The sequence below is a fragment of the Balaenoptera ricei genome, chromosome 18 (genome assembly GCF_028023285.1).
Source record: "Balaenoptera ricei isolate mBalRic1 chromosome 18, mBalRic1.hap2, whole genome shotgun sequence".
NCBI lineage: Eukaryota > Metazoa > Chordata > Mammalia > Artiodactyla > Balaenopteridae > Balaenoptera > Balaenoptera ricei.
In genome coordinates, this window is record NC_082656.1 from 82,074,705 (window position 1) to 82,099,412 (window position 24,708).

Here is a 24,708-nt window from a genome sequence, read left to right on the forward strand (position 1 = left end):
GGGGAGGTCACACGCACTGCGGACCGGCCTCCCGGCAGGGGGCACACGTGACACAGGCCACGCAGCGCTCCGGGGCGTCCACGTCCCCACGGATCGCAGCAGCACCAGGAAAATCAATTCCTCCCCGAATTAGACCCATCTGGTTACAGACTTAATTATCACCGTGTTCTGTAATTATTGGCTTGCAAGGTAGCGGAGAGAAGCAAGCGTCTCGTTTGCAGCTCCCCTCACCTCCTACCTCTTGAAATAAAACCGGCAAAAATAAAAAGAGCATTCTGGGAAGCACTTAATAATTTAAACACTCATGAATTAGGAATACAAGGAAAGGATTCCAAGTCTTCCAAGGAGGGAAGAAGGAAGCAGAAGGGACAGGACAACGAGAAGAGCCTGGCCGGCCGCTCGCGTCCCAGGGGGCTGCCCTTGGGCCCAGCCAGGCGCCATCGGTTAAGGGCGCGCGCGGCCCGCGGGTTGGGAGGCCCGGCGAGCCCTCCCGGCCGGCGGGCTGTCGCCTGCTGGAGGTCATCGGGCCCTTGGGGCGGGGGCCCGGCACCCGGCGGCGCAGGTGGGGACGCGCGCGCACAGCCGGCCGGGGCGCGGAGGGCGCACGGCGGCGGGCCCGAGCGCGGGGGCGCGTGTGCGGCGGCCGGGTGCCGGGGCGGCCGGGGGTCGGGGTCCGGGAGGCCCGGGGCCGCTCCAGCGCGGCGCCTTTCTTCTCCTCTCGGTGATGTCATCGGCGGCAGCGGCTGGGAGCCGGGAGGCGGCGGCGGGGGCGGCGCCGGGCGGCCGCCGCAGGTTCATGTGCATCTAATGAAAAGGCACTTGACAGTCGGCCAGGACGCACGCGAGGGAGCGCGAGCCGGCCGGACCGCGGCGCCGCCCGAGCCAATCGCCGTCGCCGGCCTCTCCATGGGCGAGCAGGAGGAGGGGGCGGTGGGCGCAGCCGGTCGGGCCGCGGCCGCTCCGAGGTGAACGGCGCCGAGACGGGCTCGCGGCGCGGGGAGGCCGGGCGCGCCGCCGCTATGAATTCCGCCGAGCAGACCGTTACGTGGCTCATTACCTTGGGGGTGCTGGAGTCGCCCAAGAAAACCATCTCGGACCCGGAGGGCTTCCTGCAGGCGTCTCTGAAGGATGGGGTGGTCCTCTGCAGGCTGCTGGAGCGCCTGCTGCCCGGGACCATCGAGAAAGTGAGTGCCCCCCGGCCCGCGCCCCCGCGGCGGCCAGGCCCGGGGCGGTGGGAGGCCCGGCGGCGGGCGCCGCGGGCGGCGGGAGGCCCCGCGCCCCACCTTGCCCCCGCCGCGGCCCGGGATGCGCGGAGGCGCTCGGGCGCGGGGTCGCTGGCGCCGGCACCTGGTGGCCGCGCGGGCCGGGAGAGCGCGGGGCGCGGAGGAGCCCACGCGCCTCCTTTGTGCGCGGACCCGGGAACGCGGCCCGCGCGGGGGGCGCGCTGTTGGCGCGAGGACCCGGTGGCGGGATCCCGCTCGGGGCGCCATTGTGTGCGGGGCCGGCTGGAGAGGGGTCCGGGCCGCGTTCAAGGGGAACGGCCCCGGGGAGGCCGGGAGGGACGGGGAGCTCCGCTCTGCCCCGCCCGAAGGAGGAGTCGCCCCTCTCCGTGACCTGAGCAGAAAACCGCCGTGCAAAGCGTCCTCCCAGGCTTTGTTTGAACAGCTTTTGTTGGTGGTGTCGTACGAGAGTTTCGCCCTCTGTTTAATTGACCAATTGCTATGCATTTTTAAAGGATGCATGTATCAGTAGCTGAGGGCTGGGTTGTGAAATGATTTACTGCCCTCCCCATGAAAGAATGCTCCTGTCTCCAAGCCCAAAGGATGGCAGACACAGGGTTGGAAAGCCGTGGCATACTTCAAGGCTGGCTTAAAGTCCTAGATTTCAGTTTCAGGTTCATACCTGATTTTGAACAGAATCCCTAGTCCTACAGACAGACCCTGCTTCTCCTCTTCGTGACTTGTGGTTTCCTCGGGGCTGGAGGGTGAACCTTGACCGCAACTCTGTGAGTGATTAAAGTTTGCTTCCCTCTGGCTCAGCTGACAAAGCAGGGGCGAGCAGAGAGAGCGCTTTTTAAAACGGTGGATCCCTGTATCTCAAAGACACTACAATCTTATCCCAGTTTTTTTTGCCAGTACATAATCTTAGGATCAACAATTACTTAAATGGTGTTAAATGTAGAAATTAAAGTGCACCATAATTAGGAAAAACTATTTAATTTTTTAAATGGGTGTATTGGCCTGAAACGCACAGTATCAATTTGCTAATAATAAAATGTTAATTAGCTGACTTAAAAAATGTAAACTGTTTAAACTTTTAAGTTGCTCATGTTCTGGCACTACATTTAAAAGGTCAGAAAAGATTTTATTTAATATGAATTGTGTACGCCTACTAGTTTTAGGAACATATTTATGAAAACAGAACCTGCATTTTAGAGTGAATAGCTGCCTGTCTGTCCAGGAAATAAAAATGTTGCTTCTAAATGAACCTGATGTCACAATAAAATTATGATTTAAGACGGGAATAAGGAGCAGGCTGTATCTTTCCAGGCACTCAGAATACTTCGCTGTCATCTGGATATCAGGACCTCTGGTAATAAAAGACAGATGTTGAAAGGCATTGAAAATGCATGCTAAGTTTACCAAAATAGGCTTATGTAAAAGACTTCCATTTCTAAAAGTGAAGCTTTAAGAAACTTCAGAGGCTGTTTGATAAAAACATGTCATTATCAATGCATATGTTATTTGGCATATTAACTGCATTCATATTGACTGGCAGACTTCAATAATCACTTGCTTTTAAATGTAGAAAGATTTTCTTAGAAAACTGTAGCATTCCTTTCATCTCGGAAACAACAAAGAGAGGAATGAATAACATGTTTTTAAGTACATTTTTTTTAAATTAATTAATTTATTTATATTTATTTTTGACTGTGTTGGGTCTTCACTTCTGTGTGAGGGCTTTCTCTAGTTGTGGCAAGTGGGGGCCACTCTTCATCGCGGTGCGCAGGCCTCTCACTATCGCGGCCTCTCTTGTTGCGGAGCACAGGCTCCAGACGCGCAGGCTCAGTAGTTGTGGCTCACGGGCCTAGTTGCTCCACGGCATGTGGGATCTTCCCAGACCAGGGCTCGAACCCGTGTCCCCTGCATTGGCAGGCGGATTCTCAACCACTGCGCCACCAGGGAAGCCCTGAATAACATGTTTAATTTGCAGAAGCCAAACTGAAACAACCCAACATGTTCTAAAACTGTGGTCATTTGAAACTTCTTATAGTGTAGCTACCCTTTTATTCCCCCTGGGCCCCAACGGGTTTGTTTGGAGGGACACAGTCACAGTGAAAGTTCAACGTCAAAGTAGCAAATTATAGACAGAGCTACCGATTCTCTGTGGTATGAAGGTAGGTTTGGGCAGTAAAATGTTAGCCGTTCCCCACCTCTAGAAACCCTGGGTTTTAGAAATTTCACGAGCATTTTCCATTTCCCAAGAAGAGTTATTTATTTGAACTTTCTGATGTTTGCGTGCACACCGAATAACGTCTGCCAGAAAGCACACACGCTGAACAGCTTTCACCCGAATGTGGGAATGTTAGTCTGAGGACGTTTTTCCTTAAAAAGGAACATTTGGAAACTTCACCGAGTATTCGTATGGAATTGAAAGGCTCTTAACTTGACCCCAGTTTCCTACATGAACACACGGAAGACTGATTAACAACGAGATGTAAGCAGCCTGCAGCTTAACTTTTGCAAATTCACAAAATGTAATACGAACCATTCGGCCGGGGATAGCGTAGTGCAGAATGGAGAAAAGTGTTGAGGTGGCTTGGGTTTCCCATGTGCCTTTTATTAAGAAAACATGTCGTAGTATGTTTCGTGCATTCTGTTGGTTTGTTCTGTTTTAGGGCCAGCGAAGAGGGTGAAGAGTGAAGGGGAAGTTCATTTCAGTTCAGATTGTTCTGCTCATTTTAAAGAGCGTTCTGTTGAGGTTCCCCCCATGCAGCCTGCTTTTCTTTAGGTGGAAGGTCAGCCAGGGACAAGAGGGGCTTATGAAAAGAGACACATTTAGTTATTGCCAACGCTGTGTTCTGATATGTTCCCTGCCGTAAGGGAGAGAAAAATGGGCGTTACAAGGTCTCCTGAATCTTCGTGTACGAGGCTCTGCTGCTTTGATTTTGTCTAGTAATGGCCAGGATGTTTTGCTGACCTGCCCACACTGTTTGCTTCCGTCATTCCTCCTGTGATGAGAAACACACGGCTGGAGACTCCAGGGAGGCTCGTGAGCCCTGAGCTCGTGAGTTAACACTTTAAACATCCCTGGCCTACTTAGTCAAAGGGGGTGAAATTGAGAGTCAGTCATGTTCCATCCTCTGAAACTTCCATAAGATTAGGAAGACACATTCAAATAATGGAAGCCGTGAAAGGCTGCTTTATTTATTTAGTCAGTCAGTAAATCAGTTATTGGCCGCACCATGTGGCTTGCGGGATCTTAGTTCCCTGACCAGGGATTGAACCCGGGCCCATGGCAGTGAAAGAGCCGAGTCCTGACCACTGGACTGCCAGGGAATTCCCAAGGCTGCTTTCATTTTACTTGTAACTGCAGCAGATGAAGTTTCTTGGTTCACCACGAAACACTCCAGGAACCTGGTTCTCTCTCTCTTTGCCCAGGATAACAGAGCACACCATAACCCATAAAATGCTGCCCAGGAGACACTCCGTCTGTCGGTATTTGCGGAATGCACAAATCAGGTGCTGCCCGCTGGCCCTGCTAGATGCCCTGGGTGTGCGTGTGTGTTCAGACTGGTTTAAGCTGTTGGCTGTGTATTAGCTTCCTAGGGCTGCTGTAACAAAGTACCGCAGACTGGGCGGCTTCATTCTCTCACACCCTGGGGGCCGAAGTCCCGGATGGCGGTGTGGGCAGGGCCGCCCCCTCTGCAGGGGTGGGGAGGGTCTGTCCCGGCCTCCCCGAGGCCTCTCGAGGTTCCTGGCTTGGGGCGGCTCAAGACCAGTCTTCCCACGGTGTCTCCTGGGTCTCTTCTGTGTCCAAACTTCCGTTTTATAAGGACACCAGTCATTGGATTAGGGCCTCCCTCCCCCAGTATGACCTCAACTGATTACATCGGCAACGACCTTGTTTCCAAATAAGGTCACGTTCAGCAGCTCTGGGGCTTAGGGCTTGAACATATGAATTTCAGGGGTCACAATCCAACCCATAACAGGTCGGATGATACGTTGGAACCAAACCAATTTACTAAGTGTTTACCTGTCTGCAGGGTGCAAGGCGCTGTTGGAGATAAAAAGACTGAATAACAAGTTCTTAAGCGTTTTAGTCCAGGAGAAAACATAACTATAAAAACAAGAGCAGTAGAAATACAGACACAGATGTAGAGGACAAACGTATGGACACCAAGGGGGGAAAGTGGTCGGGGGGGGGCGGTGGTGGTGGGATGAATTGGGAGATTGGGATCGACATGTATCCACTAATATGTGTCAAATAGATAACTAAGAAGAACCTGCTGTATAAAAAATAAATAAAATTCAAAAATTCAAAAAAAAAAACAAAAAAAAACCCCAAGAGCAGTGTGGGGCAGAAGGAAATCAAAAGTCAGGATGTTAGGATGTCAGGATGTCAGGACGTCAGGCAGAGAGGAACAGGAGCCGAGGGACGAAGGCGCTGGAGGGGACCTGTGTCTGAGCTGCCCAGCCTCCGCTGATTTTTCTGACACGGGGATTAGAATATGGTTTGTATTTCCCCAAACTGTGATCTGGCAGTCCTCGCTGATCTTCCGCAGGCTTGCAGAAAATCAGTGAATTCTGAGGCAGCATGGGAAGGAGAAACTGCTTTTTCCTAATTGATTCCTGACTTGTGTTCTGCTCTGTCCTAGGATTCTGGGGCTGGGCGGGGTGGGGTGGAAGAGAAGTCCCAGTGGCCGTCGGACAGCAGTTCTGAGCGCCCGCTGAGAGCGATTTGCCTTTTCTAGGCCCTTCTGCCCTGAGAAGGATGTGGTCAGCAATGGCAGTGTGGTGTGTGAGGCCTCACTCAGGACCAGCCGGTGTGGAAGGCGGCGCCCGACCCTGTAGCTGCCGTAAATACCTGCTCAGCAGCGCGGGGGAAGCCCACAGGGGGGAAGGTTATAGAACGCGTGACCTCCTGTGTTTTTAAGGAGGCTTCTTTAAAGTTTGCAAACTGAATTATTGGCTGTATTAAGTTGCTTCTGATGAAACTGCTTAAAGTTTGAGAATAGCTCATTTTGTCATGATAAACATCTGCCTTTGAAGCATGTGACTTTCAAGTACCATCCTGACCCTGCACCAGGGTGATGATTCTTGTTTGGATTTTAGGCCCCATGTAACTGCATTTGCGGGCTCATTCAGAATAATCCCACCTAAAATCAATTTAAATCGGGACTACCTCCAGAGATCTCCCGAGAGCCACGCTGGAAGTGCTATGGTGTGGACGCTGGCACACACACACACACGCACACACACACGCACACACCCCCCCCGCACGCACACACACACCCCTGCACGCACACCCCCTTCTGCACGCGCGCACCCCCCCACACCCACCCGCACGCACGCACACACCCCTGCACGCACCCCCCCCGCACGCACGCACACACCCCCCCGCACGCACACACACACACACGCACACATACACAGCCCCGCACGCACACACATACACACCCCCGCACACGCGTGCACACACACACCCCCGCACGTGCACACACACATGCACGCACACATACACACCCCCGCACGCACACACACACACACCCGCACGCACACACACGCACGCACACATACACACCCCCGCACGCACGCGCCTGGGGTGACTTGGGCTTGCAGGGCGCTGGGGGAAGGGCTGCAGGATGGCCTTTCATCAGGGGCAGCTGCCTCTGGGAGCTCTCGGGTGGGAGGACTCAGCATCTGTGCTCTCCCAGGACTGCATTCTATTAATAGAAGTGACACCCGTCGTGGCCTTCTTCCCTCATTTCTTTGAGCACTGCCCGTCTTTAGATACGTCCCTTTTAAAGAAACAACTGTGGGCGCCCTAGGTTGCAGGCACCATGCTAAACCTCTGTCCCGCTGTCCTCCCATGTCTCCCTGTTTCACAGGTGAGGACACTGAGGCCCAGCAGTTGGCCGAGCCGGGTCCTCAGCTGCCTCAAGGCGGCAGGTCCCACCCCAGGTGTGCCTGCTGCCCTGGCTGGGGGCCTTCCGGGCTGCCTTAGTGAGCACCTGCTGGGCCCCCACCTGTGCTACGTCAGGGCCGGCTCCTGCTTCAGGAATTACTCTGCATTTACTGGGGGTCTATCAAAACCAAGATCTGAAACAGCACTCTGTGTGTGTGTGTGTGTGTAATAAACTTCTTTGGTAGGACTGTCTCTAGACTTCTGGACGGGAATCACATGGCAGCCGGAGTTGCCCACGAGTCTGTCACTGTTGGCAGAAGGTGGCAAAGGCACACCCTCCCTCTGGGCACTCACCTCCGCCACGGGCAGCATGGGGGGCCGGGAGGCTTAGCCGTCCCTAAGACCCACTGGCCGCCCCCCGGGGGCCACTGTAAAATGGGGTGGTCCCAGTATGTGCTCCAGAGTCATCCATTTGCTGTGTGACCTTGGGCAACCTGCCTAACTTCTCTCACTTGCCTCCTCCTAAAAACAAGATTAACGACTCCTGTCTGGAGGGAATGGCCTGTTGGGGCAGTAGGGGCGTTATGAGGGTAAACAAGCAGACGCGAGGGGTTTTGTGCAGTGCTGGGCACAGAGCAGGTCCTCGCAGATGGAAGTTATTATTATTTTATGGATCAACAGTGAAAACTTCTCCTGCTACGTCCAGGAAAACTCTAAGCCAGGATCTGAACCATAAGGCCACTCAAGTCCGGGAATATTTCCTTATTCTCACAACTGGGCAGATTCTTGCAACCTTAGCGGGCTGGTGGCCCCTCCCTTCCCACCCTCATGGACTACCATCGTCTGGGGTGGTGGGAACACGGACTGTGGCTTCCTGAGCCCTCTGCTGAGCGCATGCAGCTGCTGGCTCACGGGGCCAGAGGGCCAAGCTGCAGGCTCAGGTTTCGTGTAGATAGAGTTTCACCCATGGGAAGGGCCAGGAGTCACAGACGGGCAGTGAGGGCCCACCAGCCCGCCCTGTGTCTGCAGGGGGAGGGCGTTGGGGCCACCTCTGGGCCCTGTGTATCCTGGGCTCGACTTCTGACTTTTCCCCTCCTTCTTCAGTTCTACCAAGTTAGGTTAGGAGAATTTGTTTCCTGATGTTTTTATATTTCTAACTTTAGCTCTGAATTTTTAAAGTTTTATGAACCAGTGCGGTAGTTCTCAGCCTTGCTTCTGTGGGATAGTGCTGTGTCTGCTGTAGTCTAAAGGCAGGGAGATAGGGTGGGGATGTTTACACATTTCCAACACAGTTTTTCAAAATAGTTAAATCTAACTGATGTATTTATCACCTACTGTGTGCATGCTAGTGTACACATCATATACACGGAAACGCATGCACACACATACATGTGTTCTGTGCTGACTTTTCAGGCAAGTCATAAGAGAAACCGTCGGGTCTGAAGTGTAAAGCATTTGTGAATTCTCAGTGGAAGGAATACTCAAGACGTCACGCAGCCCAAACTCATCGCTGTACAGATGGGTTCACTGAGGGCAGCACCATATGGCTGTGTAAGTTGTGCACTGCACAGTCTAGGGAGAGTCATTCACACTGTAGTCTAAGTGCACGGTGTCTCCAGGACAGTGCTGGGGGAAGGCTCTGGGGCAGTGGTGCATAAAGGTGAGCCTCTATGGAGGAGAGCCTCCTAGGGTACACAGCAGACTAGAGGAGGGTTGTGGTAGGTTGTGGAGGTGGCCCCAGTTCTCCATCCTCCCTGTAGCCATGCCCTTGTAGCGTGACACTGCAGCTCTTCCCATTGAGAGGTGAAGGCTGTTTCCTCACTTCTTGCATCTGAGCTGACCTTGACTTGTTCTGGCCAATGGGACGTGGCAGAAGTGACAGGTGTGGGACTTCCCTGGTGGCACAGTGGATAAGACTCCGTGCTCCCAAGGCAGGGGGCCCAGATTCGATCCCTGGTCAGGGAACTAGATCCCACATGCCTGCCGCAACTAAGGAGCCCTGGAGCCGCAACTAAGGAGCCCGCCTACCACAACTAAGACCTGGCACAACCAAAAAAAAAAAAAAAATTAATTGAAAAAAAAAAGAAGTGACAAGTGCTACTTCCTAGCCCAGGCCTGAAGAGGCCTTGTGTGTTTCCACGCTCTCTCAGACCCTGCTTCCACCCTGAGGACCAGCCCGGGCCCCGGATGCTGAGGGATGCAAGACCACAGGGCAGAGAGCTCAACTGTCCCTGCCGAGGCCTCCTGGACCCACCTGCAGCCCACCAACCCCAACTGTGGGAGAGCCTAGCCAAGGTCGGCAGAGCTGCTACCCGGATCAGAGTTCACCGCTGCGTGAGCGAGCTCAGGCGAGCCCAGCGCTGCCCGGTGGACCTGCAGCCCCACGGACAAAAACACAAGCCCACTTCAGCTGCCACTGAGGTTTCGTGACTGCTTGTTCTGCAGCCTCACCGTGGCAGTAGACACGGTACAAGTCTGGAGAACGGAAGTGGTGTTTTGTGCGTAACTTTAATTATTATTACGCTTAGAGCAGCTTTTTTTAAAACGACCGATAAAGTTCCTATCTTTTCTTTAAAGAAGGTGAATGTAATTCAGCACCAAAAAAAGTGTAGCACTTGAAACCTCTTCCAGTTTATATCTAGTTTTACTTTAAAATGGGAATCCTCATTTCCAAGTTTGCTTTGAAGTCACAGTTTCTGGCAGTGAAGTCATGCTCTGGCAGCATGATTTTTTAGCAGTCTAACAAAAATCCTTAGAACAGTCTAGTTTGGGTTATTGGTAAACACCCTGGCCTGTGGTGGCCTTTCTCCCTCAGTTCTGAGTGTCTCACTGCTATGCTCCTGCCAGGAAGACACTTTCCCACCGATTTCCTGTGCTTGAGATGGTATAAGTTCATAAGAGACTTTAAAGTTCCATCTGAAGTTAGCAAATTTGTTCAGAATTCTTTTGTCAGGAATACAGATTTTCTGAAAAAGGCTGTTATGTTCTGAATGCATGCCAAAAGGTTATGACTTTGTCATTCACTTTACGAAAGAAAGTTAAAGGGGTTTTGACAGAAAATTAGGAGTTTCAGAGGGATCATCCTGGCCCATAGCCTCTGTTGCTTGCTCTCAGGAGGCGTAAGAGGCGTGGGAACACATGGAATCTTCTTCAGCCTCGATTTCTTGAGTAACCGCAGGGCGATCTTTCTGTGGTGCTGGAGAAATTGCCTTGTTCAACGATGCTCATATGACATTGGTGCTGGTAACAGATTTCTTCTCACGGAAACATGAAATTTTCTGGTCGCAGTTCTCTTATTTTTTAAGGCATTTTTGTTTCTTTTGAAAACAAGCTCCATAAATAGAATGGGGTTAAATTCTCGACAGCCTTGTGGCAAAGGTTAAGCTTCCAGAAAGTACCACGCTTTTAAGCCTTGCTTTTAAGTGATGAGAGACTGGAACTGAGTGTCTCCCAGACTTAATCAGCGGATGAGAAATGGAGAAGAAGGGTTTGTTTCTCCTTCCTCTGACCTCTGACCAAGCACATTTACTTAGATTGAATTCAAGTAACTGCCATGTCAGTGAGCCAAGGCTGGTTCTTCAAATAACTAACAGTAACTATATTTTATTGGGTGTGAGTCTTAAGTAACCTGATTATAAATTGTTAAAACGATATTCTGGGAGTGAGAGAGAACTCACCCTGCATATGATTTAAGTCTTTTGTTGGCTGTAATAGAGCTTCCACCTTAGGAAGATAGAAAAATAAGGGCAAATTAAACCCACAGCAACTAATAGACAAAAGAGAACAATAAAGGACAGAATGGGAATGGGTGACGTGGAAAACAGAAAATTACTAGAGAAAACCAACAAAACCAAGAGCTGATTCTCTGAGAAAAATCAATAAAGTTGATGAGCCTCTTAAACTGGTCAGGAAAAATAGAGAGAAGACACAAATGACCAATGTGAAGAATCACTATAGATTCTACAGATGTTTAAAGGGTAATAATGGGATATTATGAACGTTTTTATGCCAATACATTCTATATCTTAGATGAAAAGTACAATTTCCATGGAAGACCCAGACTACCAAAGCTCATTCAAGAAGAAACGGATAACTTCAGTAACCCTGTATCTACTACAAAATTTAAACTTGTAGTTTAAAAGCTTCTCATAAATTCCAGGCCAGATGGCCTAACTGGTGAATTCTACCAAGTAAGACCTATATCCAGAATGTATAAGGAACTCTCAAGACTCAATAATAAGGAAACAGTCAATTTAAAAAATGGGCAAATGTTTTGAGCAGATACTTCACCAAAGAAGATATACAGATGACAGGCACATGAAAAGATGCTCGACATTATTAGTCACTAGGGAAATGTAAATTAAAACCACGATGAGATACCACTACACACACCTATTGGAACAGCTAAAACTGGAAAGACTGATCCTACCACGTGTTGGCAAGGATGTGGATGGGCTGGAACTCCCATCCACTGCTGGTGGGAATGAAAATTGTACAGCCGCTTTAGAAAATGGTGTTTCTTGAAATATTAAACACACATCAACCAAATGATTTAGCAATTCCATTTCTAGGTGTTTACCCAAGAAAATCGGACTTTATTTTTAAATAGCCACAAACTAGACACAACCCAGATATTTTCAACTGGTATATGGATAAACAAAGTATCGTATTTCCATAGAATACTACTCAGAAATAAAAGGGAATGTGCTATAGCGTGGGTAAAAATTATGCTGAGTAAAGAAGCTAGGAAAAAAGTTCATACTGTATGATTCTCCTTATGTAAAATTCTACAAAAAGGCATCATAATCTGTAGTGACAGAAAGCAGACCAGTGCTTGCGTAGAGACACTCTGAGGGCCAAAGGAGTCCTTTGGGGGGTACGGATGTTCATAATCTTGATTCTGGTGATGGTTTCACAAGTGCACACGTGTCACAACTGCTCCAACTGTACACTTGAAGTATGAGCAGTTTACTGTATGTCGATCACATCTCAGTGTGTGTTACATGACAGTTTCACCCTGCGTGTTGTGCGTAGTGGAGCTTTAATTCATTTTACTGCCAGCCCTCTACTTCTGAACCTGATTGTTCAGAAAACATGTACGGAATTTTAAAGTGCAAGTATACTTAACCTCCTTGCCCAAGAGCTCACTTATTTATCTGTTTATCTTCTCATCAAATCTGTATCAGGTGTCTACTGTGGTTCAAGGATTGTGCTGGGACACTTAATGATTAACAAAAATAGACTCGCATACCATCTAGTGAGGGAGAAGCACGTTAAAGATACCGTTTGAATTTGCTTTACAAATTGAGATACACGCTCTGAAGGCGAGGAACAGATTTCTCAAAGTGTGTAGCAGAGGAAGCTGATTTACACCTGGCAGATGGGGACGGGTGGTGTCTCAGGGAAGGTCTCCTCCAGAAGCAGTACATGAGTGGGCTCTGGCGTGAGTAGAGGGGGTGTGTAATTAGAGGAGCAGTGGGGGACGTCTGGGTGGCCACGGTACCGAGACCGAGGGAGAGCTCAAGTGCTCCTGGAGAGACAGCCACGGGCCAGGCTCCGCGGGACGTTGAGTGACTTGGTTTTAAGGGTTTTTTAGAGTTTTAAAGGGAAGGTTGATGTGATCAGTTGCAGATTTTGAAAACAGTACTCCAAACTTTCCAGTGTGGGAAATGGCTTAGATGGGGCCCAGAACGGATGAGGAGAAGAGCGTTATTCAGTTCTTAGTGTGGTCCATTGAGAGCCAGCGGGAGCTGGGATTGGGATGGACACCGTGCTGCCAAAACCACGAAGATGGAGGGGGAGAGGGTGAGGGAAGGCAGGCAGCGGGGCTCCACGGTGGGTCCACGGTAACTCCCGGGATTCTGGCTGCGCACCGGGATGGCTGGCGGAGTCACCTGTGTGAGCAGGAGCCTGGCCTGGGGCCTAGGCTTGGGACAAGAAGGTCATGAATGGATTCAGTGCCGAGGGTGCTGAACTGGAGCTCAGAGAGGACACTTGGGCTGGGTATAAATTTGGGAGTGACACCATAGAGATGTGAATGCAAGTGTGGGGTGGTGAGACTTCCCACAGGGAAATTACAGAGTGAGAACTCCAGAAGGCCTTGGGGACTCGGACGTGGCTGGCCAGGCAGTGTGGACGAGCCTGAGGGGCTAAGGAAGGTGGCGATTAAGTCCGGGGGGAGTGTGGTGACCTGAAGTCAGTGGAGGAGGACGTCCAGTAGACTGCGAGAGGCCAAGGGAGCGGGCTTCAAAACCCCAAACCCAAAACGCGTAGGCAGTGTGCTTGAAGGGAAGAGGGCTCTGTCACTGATCATCCTGGGACAGCGGGCACGCCTGCACTCTGCTGGGCAGGCCTGGCTAAGCGGTCAACCCAGTCATTCGTGATCTTAGCAAGGGCGCCTGTGCTCAGGTAAAGGGGGGAGTGTGAGCTCAGGACAGACAGAGGGGCTGGGGAAGGGGTGTTGGAACGGGGGCAGCTGCGGACACGGAAGTTGGGGAGCAGGGAACGTTGGAGTAGAGGGTGGAGCGTGAGAGAGTGGGGGACAGCTGGGCACCCACAGAGGGCCCGCTGGACACAGGGATGTATTAATTTACAGCGAGTTTTCACATTATGATGCTCAGCAACTCGGAAATTTTGTTAAGAGGAAGTTGACCTTCAGCTGTTTCTTTCTTGATAAAGGAGACTCTAGAAAACTCTATTTCTTTCAGTGGCTTCAGGAAAGTATATCTATGGTGTTTCCCCCCTCATTTCCTACCTGTTTTAACATGTGTTCAAGTCCAGAGAGTGTGTTGAGACTAAACAGTGGTGACTCTGAGCCATCTGAGGTTTCCGTCTTGTCTTAAATGAATTAACGTCAGATGTTTAATCTTCTCCCTTTGATTCATTTTACTTGCCCCTTTGATTCATTTTACATTCATGAATGGCTTTAAAGGTAAAGATGGGGACGGGGCTGAGAACTTACTGCTCTAGGCTGTCTCTCTGTTTTGCCGCTGACATTTGAAAGCCCAGATCTGATGGAGGTAAGGCCTTTTAGGGATGTCAACGTATAATTTTTAGAAAGTTCAGGTTCAAGTTGAGGACTATTTGTTTTATAATTTTATGAATATACACACATCTCTCCTGGGATTTGCTTTCTCTTTCTCATTTAGAAAATGCTCACAATTAGTTACATATCATAATAAAAGAAGGGAGATAAAGGTAAATCAAGTAGTGTTTATGGGGAATATTGTCCCTAAATAACCACAGTAAATGTAAGCAGTGTTTAGCTTTTGGGTATTATTTTTCCCAATCAAAGCAATAAAACCCGCACTATTCAGCCTGTCTCCACGTGTGGGGAATGGAAGCTCACCAGCTATTTTTTCTCCTTAATCCTTTTGGAGAGGATGGTGGGGAGAGTATTATTGGGAGCGGGGGTAGGGAAGGAAGAAGTCTCTCTCCTTCTCATTGAGGAGCTTATGGCTTGAAAATTTCTGGGTTGGGATGGTTTTCTTTTTCTTACAGCTGCAAGTGGCATAGCTGCCCAACAATTTTTTGTATAAAAATGTTTACAATTTTATGTAAAAATGTTAGTGAAATTACTGATATCAGAGTTAGCAGTACCTGCATTTCAAGTTGTTTTCAAGTAATGTATTATTTAAATTGAGGCACTTAAGGAGGAATCCTTGAAATATTCATATTAGGGTTGGGAGGAACTATAGCTATATAGCTTTCCATCGCTTTGTCCCTTTGGCTTAGGTGGTTATGTGGTTCTTACATTTGAGTGTGCCCAAATGCGCCTGGCTGGCTTGTGAAAATACAGACTGCCGGACGCCACCCCAGAGTTTCTGATTCTGCAGGTCCGGGTGGGGGTGAGGATCGGCGTTTCTCACAAGCGTGCAGGTCATGCTGATGCGGCTGGTCCAGGGGACGCATTTCAGGACCACTGACGGCCCGCTGAGCTCCTCAGCCCAGGAGTACCGTAACCTGCGACCAGCCAGATGGCATGCATGGCGCTTTCAGAAGACGGGAGACCGAGGTGTGGTCACCTGGGGGCTTTTCCACCGGTGAGCACGGGCTGCTTGCCTACCTGGATGTGCCCCCATGCTTGGGAAATTTCCTAACCTAGTGCCTTTTAGTTCAGGACAGAGCAGACCCCATGGTGCTTCTCTATGGGCTTTTGGGGCATTGAAACATGGAGGTGGAGAGCCTGGAACGAAATCCTGCCTTGGATTGGAAGGGGCACTTGGAATTTATCTGGAAAAGGGGATTCCTCATGTTTCTTTATATCTAGAAAATTGTTGCATAAAACAGAAGAGAGGGACTTCCCTGGTGGTCCAGTGGCTGAGACTCCGCATTCCCAATGCACGGGGCCCGGGTTCGATCCCTGGTCAGGGATCTAGATCCCACAGCCGCAACTCAAGAGATCTCACATGCTGCAACTAAAGATACCATGTGCTGCCACTAAGACCCGGCACAGCCAAATAAATAAATATTTTAAAAAATATACAGAAGAGAAACACCATCTGTATTGAGGCCAAGCTCAGGAGGCTTGTATGAGATTTGATGAATGTATTATTTAAGTTGAGGCACTTAAGGAGGAATCCTTGAAATATTCATATTAGGGTTGGGAGGAACTATAGCTAAATAAGATGATGAGTCACTAAAAGCTACCGAAAGATATGGAGACACCTGTGGGTAAGGGTTCTCTTTGAAACTACGGCTTTCGGGGGAGGGGTAAATCACCCGCACTGCTGAGCTGTGGGTGGGGGGCATCTGGGTCCAGCGAGTAGGTCCGCGGAGCTGTGCCTCCGTCCCGTGCTGCACCCGGGGGCCGTGGGCCTAGGGTCCTTAAACTGGGGCCCTGCTTCTCTGCAGGTCTGCAGGGTCTGTGGCACATGCTGGCCTTCCACCGCCACCGAGGACGTGCGTCTTGAGTTCATTCTAGTCTATGCTTTTCAATTCAGTAGCCAACTAAGAATTCACTTTGTCACTGAATACGGAGAAAACAGAGACGGTTTCTGGCAACCTCCCCGACCCCTGCCCACGTCCGGCCACAGGACGCTGCTTTTCTAGGTGTCGTGGCGGAGATGAGCTTCAGCGACCGTCTCCTCGCAGTGAATGAGTCTGGAATCACCTGACAAGGGTTTTCAAGCCGCCAGCAAAAAAGGCTTCAAAAACAGATTCTCTTGAGACAAGTGGAAGAATAGGAGATCGTAGCAAAGAAAGAGGGCTTATGAAAAAGAAACATACGGAAATTACAGAGCTGAAATACAAAATAACTGAAGTAAAGCTCACCGGCTGGGCTCAGAAGTCGAGTGGAGAGGACAGAAGACAGAATCTGTGGACGTGGGGACGGAGAGGAAGCAGGCTGAAGGAGGGATGTGGTGAGGGCTGCGCCTGCCTCCCGAGGCCGCGGGGAGACAGCGAGCGGACCAAGGACAAGCGGCAGCTCCGGCGGCGCCCTCCTCACTGCTTTCCCTGTCCCGCGCTCCCCGTGTCTCTCTCAGCTCTGAAATGTCAGAATTACGGGAGGGCCTCATCGGCTTGTTCTAGCCCCTCTGTGAAACTTAGGACCCGGGCATAAGGCAAGCCTGTCCCCAGGCAGGTCTCGTGGGCGGCTGTACAACGTGCCAGCCGCGGACAGGAGCTGAGGCCTGGGGGAGCCGGCCAGCTGGTTCCGGGAGCCCCGCTCGAGGCAGCGATCTTCCTTAGTGACAGGAGACGGCGCTGAAACCAGAGCGCTGGCTCTCGGCGGCGCCCGGCTGACCGACGCCTGATACACACAGAGCGAAAACGGAGCCCTGGACGCCGAGCTGGCGGTCCTCGGAGAGCTGGGCAGCAGCCGGGCGGCCGGCCTCAGACGGAGCCGGCGGTAACAGGATGCATCCGTCAGCCGTGACAGACAGGGCTTAAGGGTTTATGGTAAAACCCAAGAGCGTCTTTTATGTCACTGTAATGTTTTGTCTATGGTGATTATATTTCCAAATGTTTTTCAGCACAGTTCCTGTCTCAAATATTCAATTCTCATATGAGACCGATTATATTACTTTTCGGTTCTAGGTGCTGTCAGCGTCATTCACCTTCACTTCAGGTAGCTATAACCAAGTGATTCTGGTACCGAATTAGTGTCATAGGCAAAGGTCCTTAATTAAACCATTAATTCACTGAACCAATGATATACTAAGTGCTTGTATATGCCAGGTGTTGAGATGTAACACCATCAAACAGACTGCCTGTGGAGCATATATTTCACGGCACAGGGAGGTATTCTGGACGCATGCATAGTACACAAGTAGATTGCACAGCATGTTAGACAGTGATAGGGCTATGGAGAAAAATGGGGGGGATGCCAGCAATTAGGGTGACGTTGCAGTTTTACTTCTGGTAGGTAGGGTAGGCGTTACAGAGAAGTGACATTTGAACAAAGACTTGATGTATATGAGCAAAGGCGTGATGTGATTATTGGGGAGAGGGAATTTCAGGTGGAGGGACTAGGCTGTGCAAAGGTCCTGAGGTAGGAGCCTGCCTGGCAAATTCTGGGAACAGCAGAGGCCACTGTGAGTTGGGGGAGAGTAGCAGCTGGCTGATGAGGTCAAGGAGGGAACGAGGGAACAGACCGTGCAGGGCCTGCTCAGCCATCATAAGGACTGACTTTAAAAAAAAATGAGTAGACTTTATTTGCAGTTTTAGGTTTCCATAAAATTTAGCAGAAAGTACACAGAATTTCCATCTACCCCTCTCCACTTTCCCCTATTATTAACGTCTTGTGCTAGTGTGGGACACCTGTTACAGCTGATGAAGCAGTACCAATACATTATTAAGTAAAGTCCATAATGTACGTTGGGGTTCACTCTGTGCTGTGCAGTCCGTGGGTTTGGACATGACATGTATCCATCATCACAGTGTCACACAGGATGCTTTCACTGCCCTAAAAATTCTCTGTGCTCTGCCTGTTCATCCTGCCCTCTCCCCTGGTCCCTGGCAACCATTGATCTTTTTACTGTTGCCATAGTTTTACTTTTTCCAGGATGTCATATTGTTGGAATCGTACAGTGCGTAGCCTTTTCAGATTGGCTTCTTTCACTTAGTAACATGCACTGAAGTCTCCTCCATGCCTTTTTGTGGCTCATTTTCTTTTATTGCTGAATGATCTTCCATCTTCTGAATCCACCACAGTCTATTTATTCATTCCCCTACTGAAGGGCATCTTGATTACTTCCAGCTTTTGGCAATTATAAATGAAGCTGCTATAAACATTTGTATTCAGGTTTTTGCGTGGACACGTTTTCAACTCATTTGGGTAAAGCAAATTTACCCAAGAAGCAAGATTTTTGGACCTTATGGTAAGAGGATGTTTAGTTTTATAAGAAAGTCTCTTCCACGGTGTGGACCAGTGTGTATTCCCATCAGCAGCAGATGAGAGTTCCTGTTGCTCCACGTCCTCGCCAGCACTGGGTGCTGTCAGTGTTGGATTTGTGTCATTCTTTTTTTTTTTTTTTAAGGATTTTTTTTTTTTTTTTTGATGTGGACCATTTTTAAAGTCTTTATTGAATTTGTTACAATATTGCTTCTGTTTTATGTTTTGGTTTTTTGGCCGCGGGGCATGTGGGCTCTTAGCTCCCCGACCAGGGATTAAACCCACACCCCTTGCACTGGAAGGTGAAGCCTTAACCACTGGACCACAGGGAAGTCCAGATCTGTGTCATTCTAATGGGTGTGCGGCAGTGTCTCACTGTTCTTTTAATTTGCATTTCCCTGATGACATATGATATGGATCTTTTCATATGTTTAGTTGCCTTGCCATCTGTATATCTTCTTTGGTAAGGAGACTGTTCAGGTCTTTTGCCCATTTTTACATTGGGCTGTCTGGTTTCTTACTGTTGAGTTTTAGTAGTTCTTTGTATGTTTTAGATACAAGTCAGTGATTGGATGTGTGTTTTGCAAATGCAGTTTTCATCCAGTCTGTGTCTTACCTTTTATTCTCTTAAAGGATTTTGGTTATTACTCTGAGTGAGATGGGGGGCTTTTGAGGGTTTTGAGCAGAGGAGTGATGTGACAGGCAAATTATAAATGTGCAGGGAGATGTTCCAGCTATAGTAGTATGGAAGAAATAGAATTCCTGAGTATGCATTGGCTGCCTTATCTTTAACTAATGAAGGTCAGTTTTTCTAAGTGATCGTTTGAAAATGTAGTTTTGAACTACATACTGCTCCACATCTTACTCACAGCTACGGCCCTATTTCAGCGGGTACTCTGCAGGTGCTTAAGAGCTCCGGGAGATAACGAGCTTTTTATCACCTTTTTATTACTCACACTTAATATGAAGTCTCGACTGGCTGCTTTCACGCAGGAGGCTGTTACAGCACGAGCGTTCCAAGCTGTGGGTGCCTGCTTCCCCTGCCATTCCCTCTGGGGACGGTCCTGGCTGCTATTTACAGAGAGGCACACTTGCCAGTGCGCGTCCTCAGCTGTTTCCTCTCCCCTTATGCATGTTCCTTCCTCTGGTGAAGGCTCCCTTTCGCTTCCCAGCCTCTCTCCAAAGTCAGCCAGCCCTCTCTGCGCGCCTTCAAACCTCCCACATGCTAACGCGTGGGTGAAAACAGAACTTTCTCCAAGGTGGTCAGTGTCCCGTCTTCTGGCCCAGAGGCTTTAACTTGCCTTAAACGCAGCTTCTTGGGCTGTTTAGAAATGAAAGACGGGTTCTTTAGCCGGGAGGGCTGGGCGGGCACGAGGCAGGGCGCTGCTCCAAAGCTCCCACTGCTGCCCCTGGCTTTACTGTGTGGGAAAGGGTGGAGCATACACAGCGAGGTAAACCAATGGGGTGGCAGGCCGCACAGGCCCCGCGCAGACATCTGAGGACACAGGTGTCATCGGTACAATCCCGGCAGTGGCTGCGGGGACAGGACTTGACATTCTGCCTTGAGGTGTCTCGGTCAAAGGTAGGAGGTTGGGTTGTCCGTGAGGCAAAGAACAGACCCGCGAGACCTGCGGCCACCAGTGCCCCATGCTCCTGGGGGGCGGGGCTCCTCTCCTGGGGGTATTCTCGCCCCTACCTGCTGCACTGACACTGCAGAGGTACATGGCACCCTCCCATTGGAGACTACGAGCCTCTCTACAGGCTTTTCCACCAATGGACACAGGCAAAGACATCGGTAGCCATTCTGAAATGTGCTCAGTAGGAGAGGAGATGGATGTCAAAGGACCAGAAACACTGCAGAAATTGGGCTTAAGAAGAAAGTAAGCAGTGGCTCAGATTTACAAAATACATGTTTCCGTTGGGCTGAAAGCATGAGAACGAGAGGAAAAAAGGGATGATTATTCCATATGAACAGGCGAAACTTCAGTTAAGAGAAATCTCTGATTACAAGGCCCAATCTGAGTTGTCTTAGGACTTCGTACTCCTGTTTCCCTGTATCAAGAGCCTTCAGAGGTGTGAGAAATGGCGTCTGCCTAAGGAAGGCGCGAGCACGAGTGACGGCCTCCCCGCGCACCTCTGCGCCCCAGGTGTCTGGATCACAGCCACCACAGGGCACGTGCTGTTTTCAAGACTGCTCTCATTCGACGATTACTACACACCTGCCTGCTTTGAGCTAACATTACTGGGAGAGCAAAACACGAATGCAGTGGAGAAATTTAACCTAGGTAGTCTGGTGAAAGTTTATGCCCACATTTTAAAAAATCCATTTTTGGCATTGGTATCAATTTGGGACTGGCGCTACCATCTCTGAAGGACTTACAATGTGCTTTTGGAGCTCGTGGGAACCGAGCCTCGGGGGACACCTGAGCTAATTTAAGCCACGCTGTCTTGCTGGTCCGCCTGCCCCTGACATCCCCCATGTCTGGGATGGCTGAACTTAGTGCATTCATATTTCTGATCACCCTTTATGGCTTGCCTAGCTCCACGCTAATGGATGACATCTTTATTTTTCCCCAGACGACCGTAGCATCCATACAGGAGCTGGGCTTTGGGATATACTGAAGAAGGGAAGCCAAAGAAAAATGTACTTTATTAAAAGCTTAAATGTCTTCCAGTAAACTACTTGTAACCCCAGGCCACACACTCTGGGAGCTAATTTACTATCCGGTATTTAGCTGCCAAGTCCTTGAGCTCTCTGCTGGATGCTTCACTGTTTTCCATGGATTTGGAGGAGGAGCCCCGTAGCCTCCAAGTGAGCTCTGCAGACCTCTGCCTTCACTCCCCTGAAACTCTCTGGCTGCAGAGTGAGCAGAGAGCTATGGACAAGTGTGATCCCTGATCAGGAGACAGCTGCACTCTAGTTAGAATAAAGCAATGGCTACCAGGTCATTACATTCAGTGCTAATTAGACTTTTAGGTGGTGAATTTAGGATTTTAAGCATAGCGTTGCATATTGGCATGGCGTGGTGGAGATCTGCCTCACAAGGACCCCAACACACTGACAGCTGGGCTCTCCAAAGAGGACTGTTTTCTAATGGGGAGGCACCTTGACCTGTGAGAACATTAGATTGTTCTTTTAAAAAATGTATTTATTTAATAGTTTCATGTGGTACAAAATTCAAAGGGTACCAGAAAGTAGAGAGTGCAAAGCAAGTTTCCCTTCTCCCCCTCTGTCCTCTGAGCCCCGGGTCCTCTCCCTGGAGGCAGCCCCTGTTATCCGGCGTGTGCTTCCAGAGACAGGGCATGCATTTCTTTTATTATTATTTTTTTCCTTTTTTTTTCTTTTAATTAATTAATTAATTATTTATTTATTTTTGGCTGCATTGGGTCTTCGTTTCTGTGCGAGGGCTTTTTCAACTTGCGGCGTGCGGGGGCCACTCTTCATCGCGGCGCACGGGCCTCTCAGTGTCGCGGCCTCTCTTGTTGCGGAGCACAAGCTCCAGATGCGCAGGCTCACCAGCTGTGGCTCACGGGCCCAGTTGCTCCGCGGCATGTGGGATCCTCCCAGACCAGGGCTCGAACCCGTGTTCCCTGCATTGGCAGGCAGACTCCCAACCACTGCGCCACCAGGGAAGCCCCCATTTCTTTTATTATTTTTAAGATTTATTTTATTATATTTTATTTTTGGGTGCGTTGGGTCTTTGTTGCTGCACGCGGGCTTTCTCTAGTTGCGGCGAGCGGGGACTACTCTTCGTTGCAGTGCGTGGGCTTCTCATTGTGGTGGCTTCTCCTGTTATGGAGCACGGGCTCTAGGCGTGCGGGCTTCAATAGTTGTGGCGCACGGGCTTAGTTGCTCCGTGGCATGTGGGATCTTCACGGACCAGGAATCGAACCCGTGTCCCCTGCATTGGCAGGCGGATTCTTAACCACTGTGCCACCAGGGAAGTCCCAGGCCATGCATTTCTGAACACCCAGGCACATCTTCTTCTTGCTTTTTTTCTTTAAACACTAAGGCAGCATGTCCTGCATACTGTTCCCCATGTTCCTTGTCCCACACCTACTGTAACCAGGAGGTTGTGACATATCAGTATATAAAGCTGACTCTTTGTAAATGCTGTGTGGTAGGCTGGTGGTCTGTTCTGTTGCAGGACTGTAATTGACCTAATCCTTTCCCTAAATTGTTTCTCATCTTTTGCTGTGACACTGTTTTCTGTTTTTAACCATACCAGCAGGAAGCTCACTGGGTTAGGGTCCCAGCAGAAAACAGACGGCATGCTAAACAGAAGTGGTTGAAGAGAGTTTAACAAAGAGACTATTTACAAAATGAGGGCAGGGATAAGGACATGGAAGCACCCTGGGAAGTCACCAGTTCAGGCCACCACTTCTGGGAACTAGGCTCCTGAGCAGCTGAGGGTTTCCCAGCTGTTACAAGCTGCAGTGGTTTTCTGTACTCTCCATCTTAAGTGTTGCAGTAACACTGAACCTATGTAATTCTTTGCTTGCTAGAACTGCCTATTCTTCTTCCTCAGTTTTGGAAACTAAAACTCTAAACTCCTTCAGACGTGGAGAGAAGGCAGCTCCTCCAGTTGGCACTTTATTTGGACTGAGGGTAGAGCTGGCTGTCCCCGGCGTGCAGTGGGTGGTAGAAAGGAGTTGAGAAGGCGGGAGCTGGGCATCTGCGGAGGTCTCTGAAGTCTGGCCTTAACATTGCCTTGTGATTTAGTTTGTAGCAAATTCTCAGAGTGTCAGACACACCCCTTGTCCAATATTGAGTACAAAAGCCATATTTCAAAGGAAAATCACAATGGTTTGGGGGCTGTCTATGCCTCTGCCTGATTAAGGGTTTTTGGCGGGAAGGCCTGGAGTTTATTATCGTGGCAAGTTTGGGAGAGGATTTCTGGAAAGCGCATGGGGCAGCTGTTGGTCATCTGAGGCCAGAGCTCCTCTCTGAACACATCTGGAGATGCACTGAGCGGAGCTCGCCTTCAGGTTGTGAAGGCTCTGGTGACTGTAAATAAAGCTGCTGTGAACATTCTTGAACATGGCTTTTTGTGGCCATATGTTTTCATCCCTCTTGGGTAAACACCTAGGGGAGGAATTGCTGGGGCTTGGGTATGTTTACCTTTGCAAGGAGCTGCCGGTTTCCCAAGCACACCACCTGACATTCCCACCGGTCACGCGTGGGAGCTCCAGTTGCTTCCCATCCTTGCCAACGCTCGATACTGTAAGCCTTTTCCATCTCACCGCTCTGGTGGGTGGGTAGTGTTATCTGTGCTTTTAATTTGCATTTCCCTGATGACTAATGATGCTCAACACTTTTTCATGTGCTCACTTACCATTCATACAGCTTCTTCAGCAAAATATGGTGGGGGGGGAGCTTTTAAATATCTCCTTTTGTATCATCATCGCTCCAATGCATTTTTTTCCATTGCAGCTTCACCCATGATCTCAGTTGCCCTGATTATTCACCACTCTTGAAAACATGATGGACTTTTCAAGTGTCACACCCTTGACAATGCAGTCTCATCTGCCTCTTCACCCTTTCGTCTCTGACTCGGTTGTCACCGTTTGGGGTGGCTAAGCCTCTGGCCTGCCCTGTCTGTGGCACCAGGGTCCTGAGCATACACCTGTGTGGCTGCACTCGCCACACTGTGAGCAGGTCTTCCTCACCGAGGGCAGGGGCTGTGCCCCCCCCCCCTTCTTTGCAGTCACAGTACTCATCACACGATCTGGTAGGAGTCTAGGTCCAATATTGTTGAACCAATTTATTATGCATCTCACCCTCCCAACAGCCCTGTTGACAAACGCTGAATGTGTCAGGCTTAAACTGGGGATACAGGTGTAGACATAGAGGGGTCAAGTGGCCTGCTCGAGGTCAGTATGTGTGTTACAGTTAGGAACTACTTACTATAAAGTTTTGACTCTTTTACATTACAGTTCTCCAAACAGGTATGTTGCTTTAGGTGGAGTTCAGGATAGTTTTAAGGGAATCCATTTCCATTTCTAGGTCCTCAGCTTGCATCCATGCTCAACTAAAACCAAGGAGCCAGAGCAGCTGTCTCTGAGCAAGGAGAGCATCACGCTGGTCCAACTGTCCCACCTCCCCTTTCACAATGGCCTTCTCCCACTTCACCCTTTGTTGTCTTCCCGAGGTGCATACTGCCAGGTGGAAGGCCTCCCAGCTGTCACAAAGGGTCCCGGTGCTGGGAGGGGAGTGACTCTGATGACTGCATGTTGCAGCTCAG

At 49.8% G+C, this 24,708-nt stretch overlaps 1 protein-coding gene across 7 annotated transcripts in view; it reads left to right on the plus strand.

Moving 5' to 3' along the window:
* The first annotated feature begins 837 nt into the window (after positions 1 to 837).
* ARHGEF7 (Rho guanine nucleotide exchange factor 7) overlaps positions 838 to 24,708 on the plus strand; it is a 129,122-nt gene continuing 105,251 nt past the window's right edge. For 6 of the 7 annotated variants that reach the window (XM_059903249.1, XM_059903251.1, XM_059903250.1 and 3 more), the window contains exon 1: positions 931 to 1,184. In XM_059903249.1, the coding sequence (XP_059759232.1) occupies positions 1,020 to 1,184 (165 nt within the window). In that variant the 5' untranslated portion in view covers positions 931 to 1,019. Of the gene's footprint in view, positions 1,185 to 24,708 lie in introns of all 7 variants that reach the window. The other variant, XM_059903255.1, reaches the window with a different exon arrangement.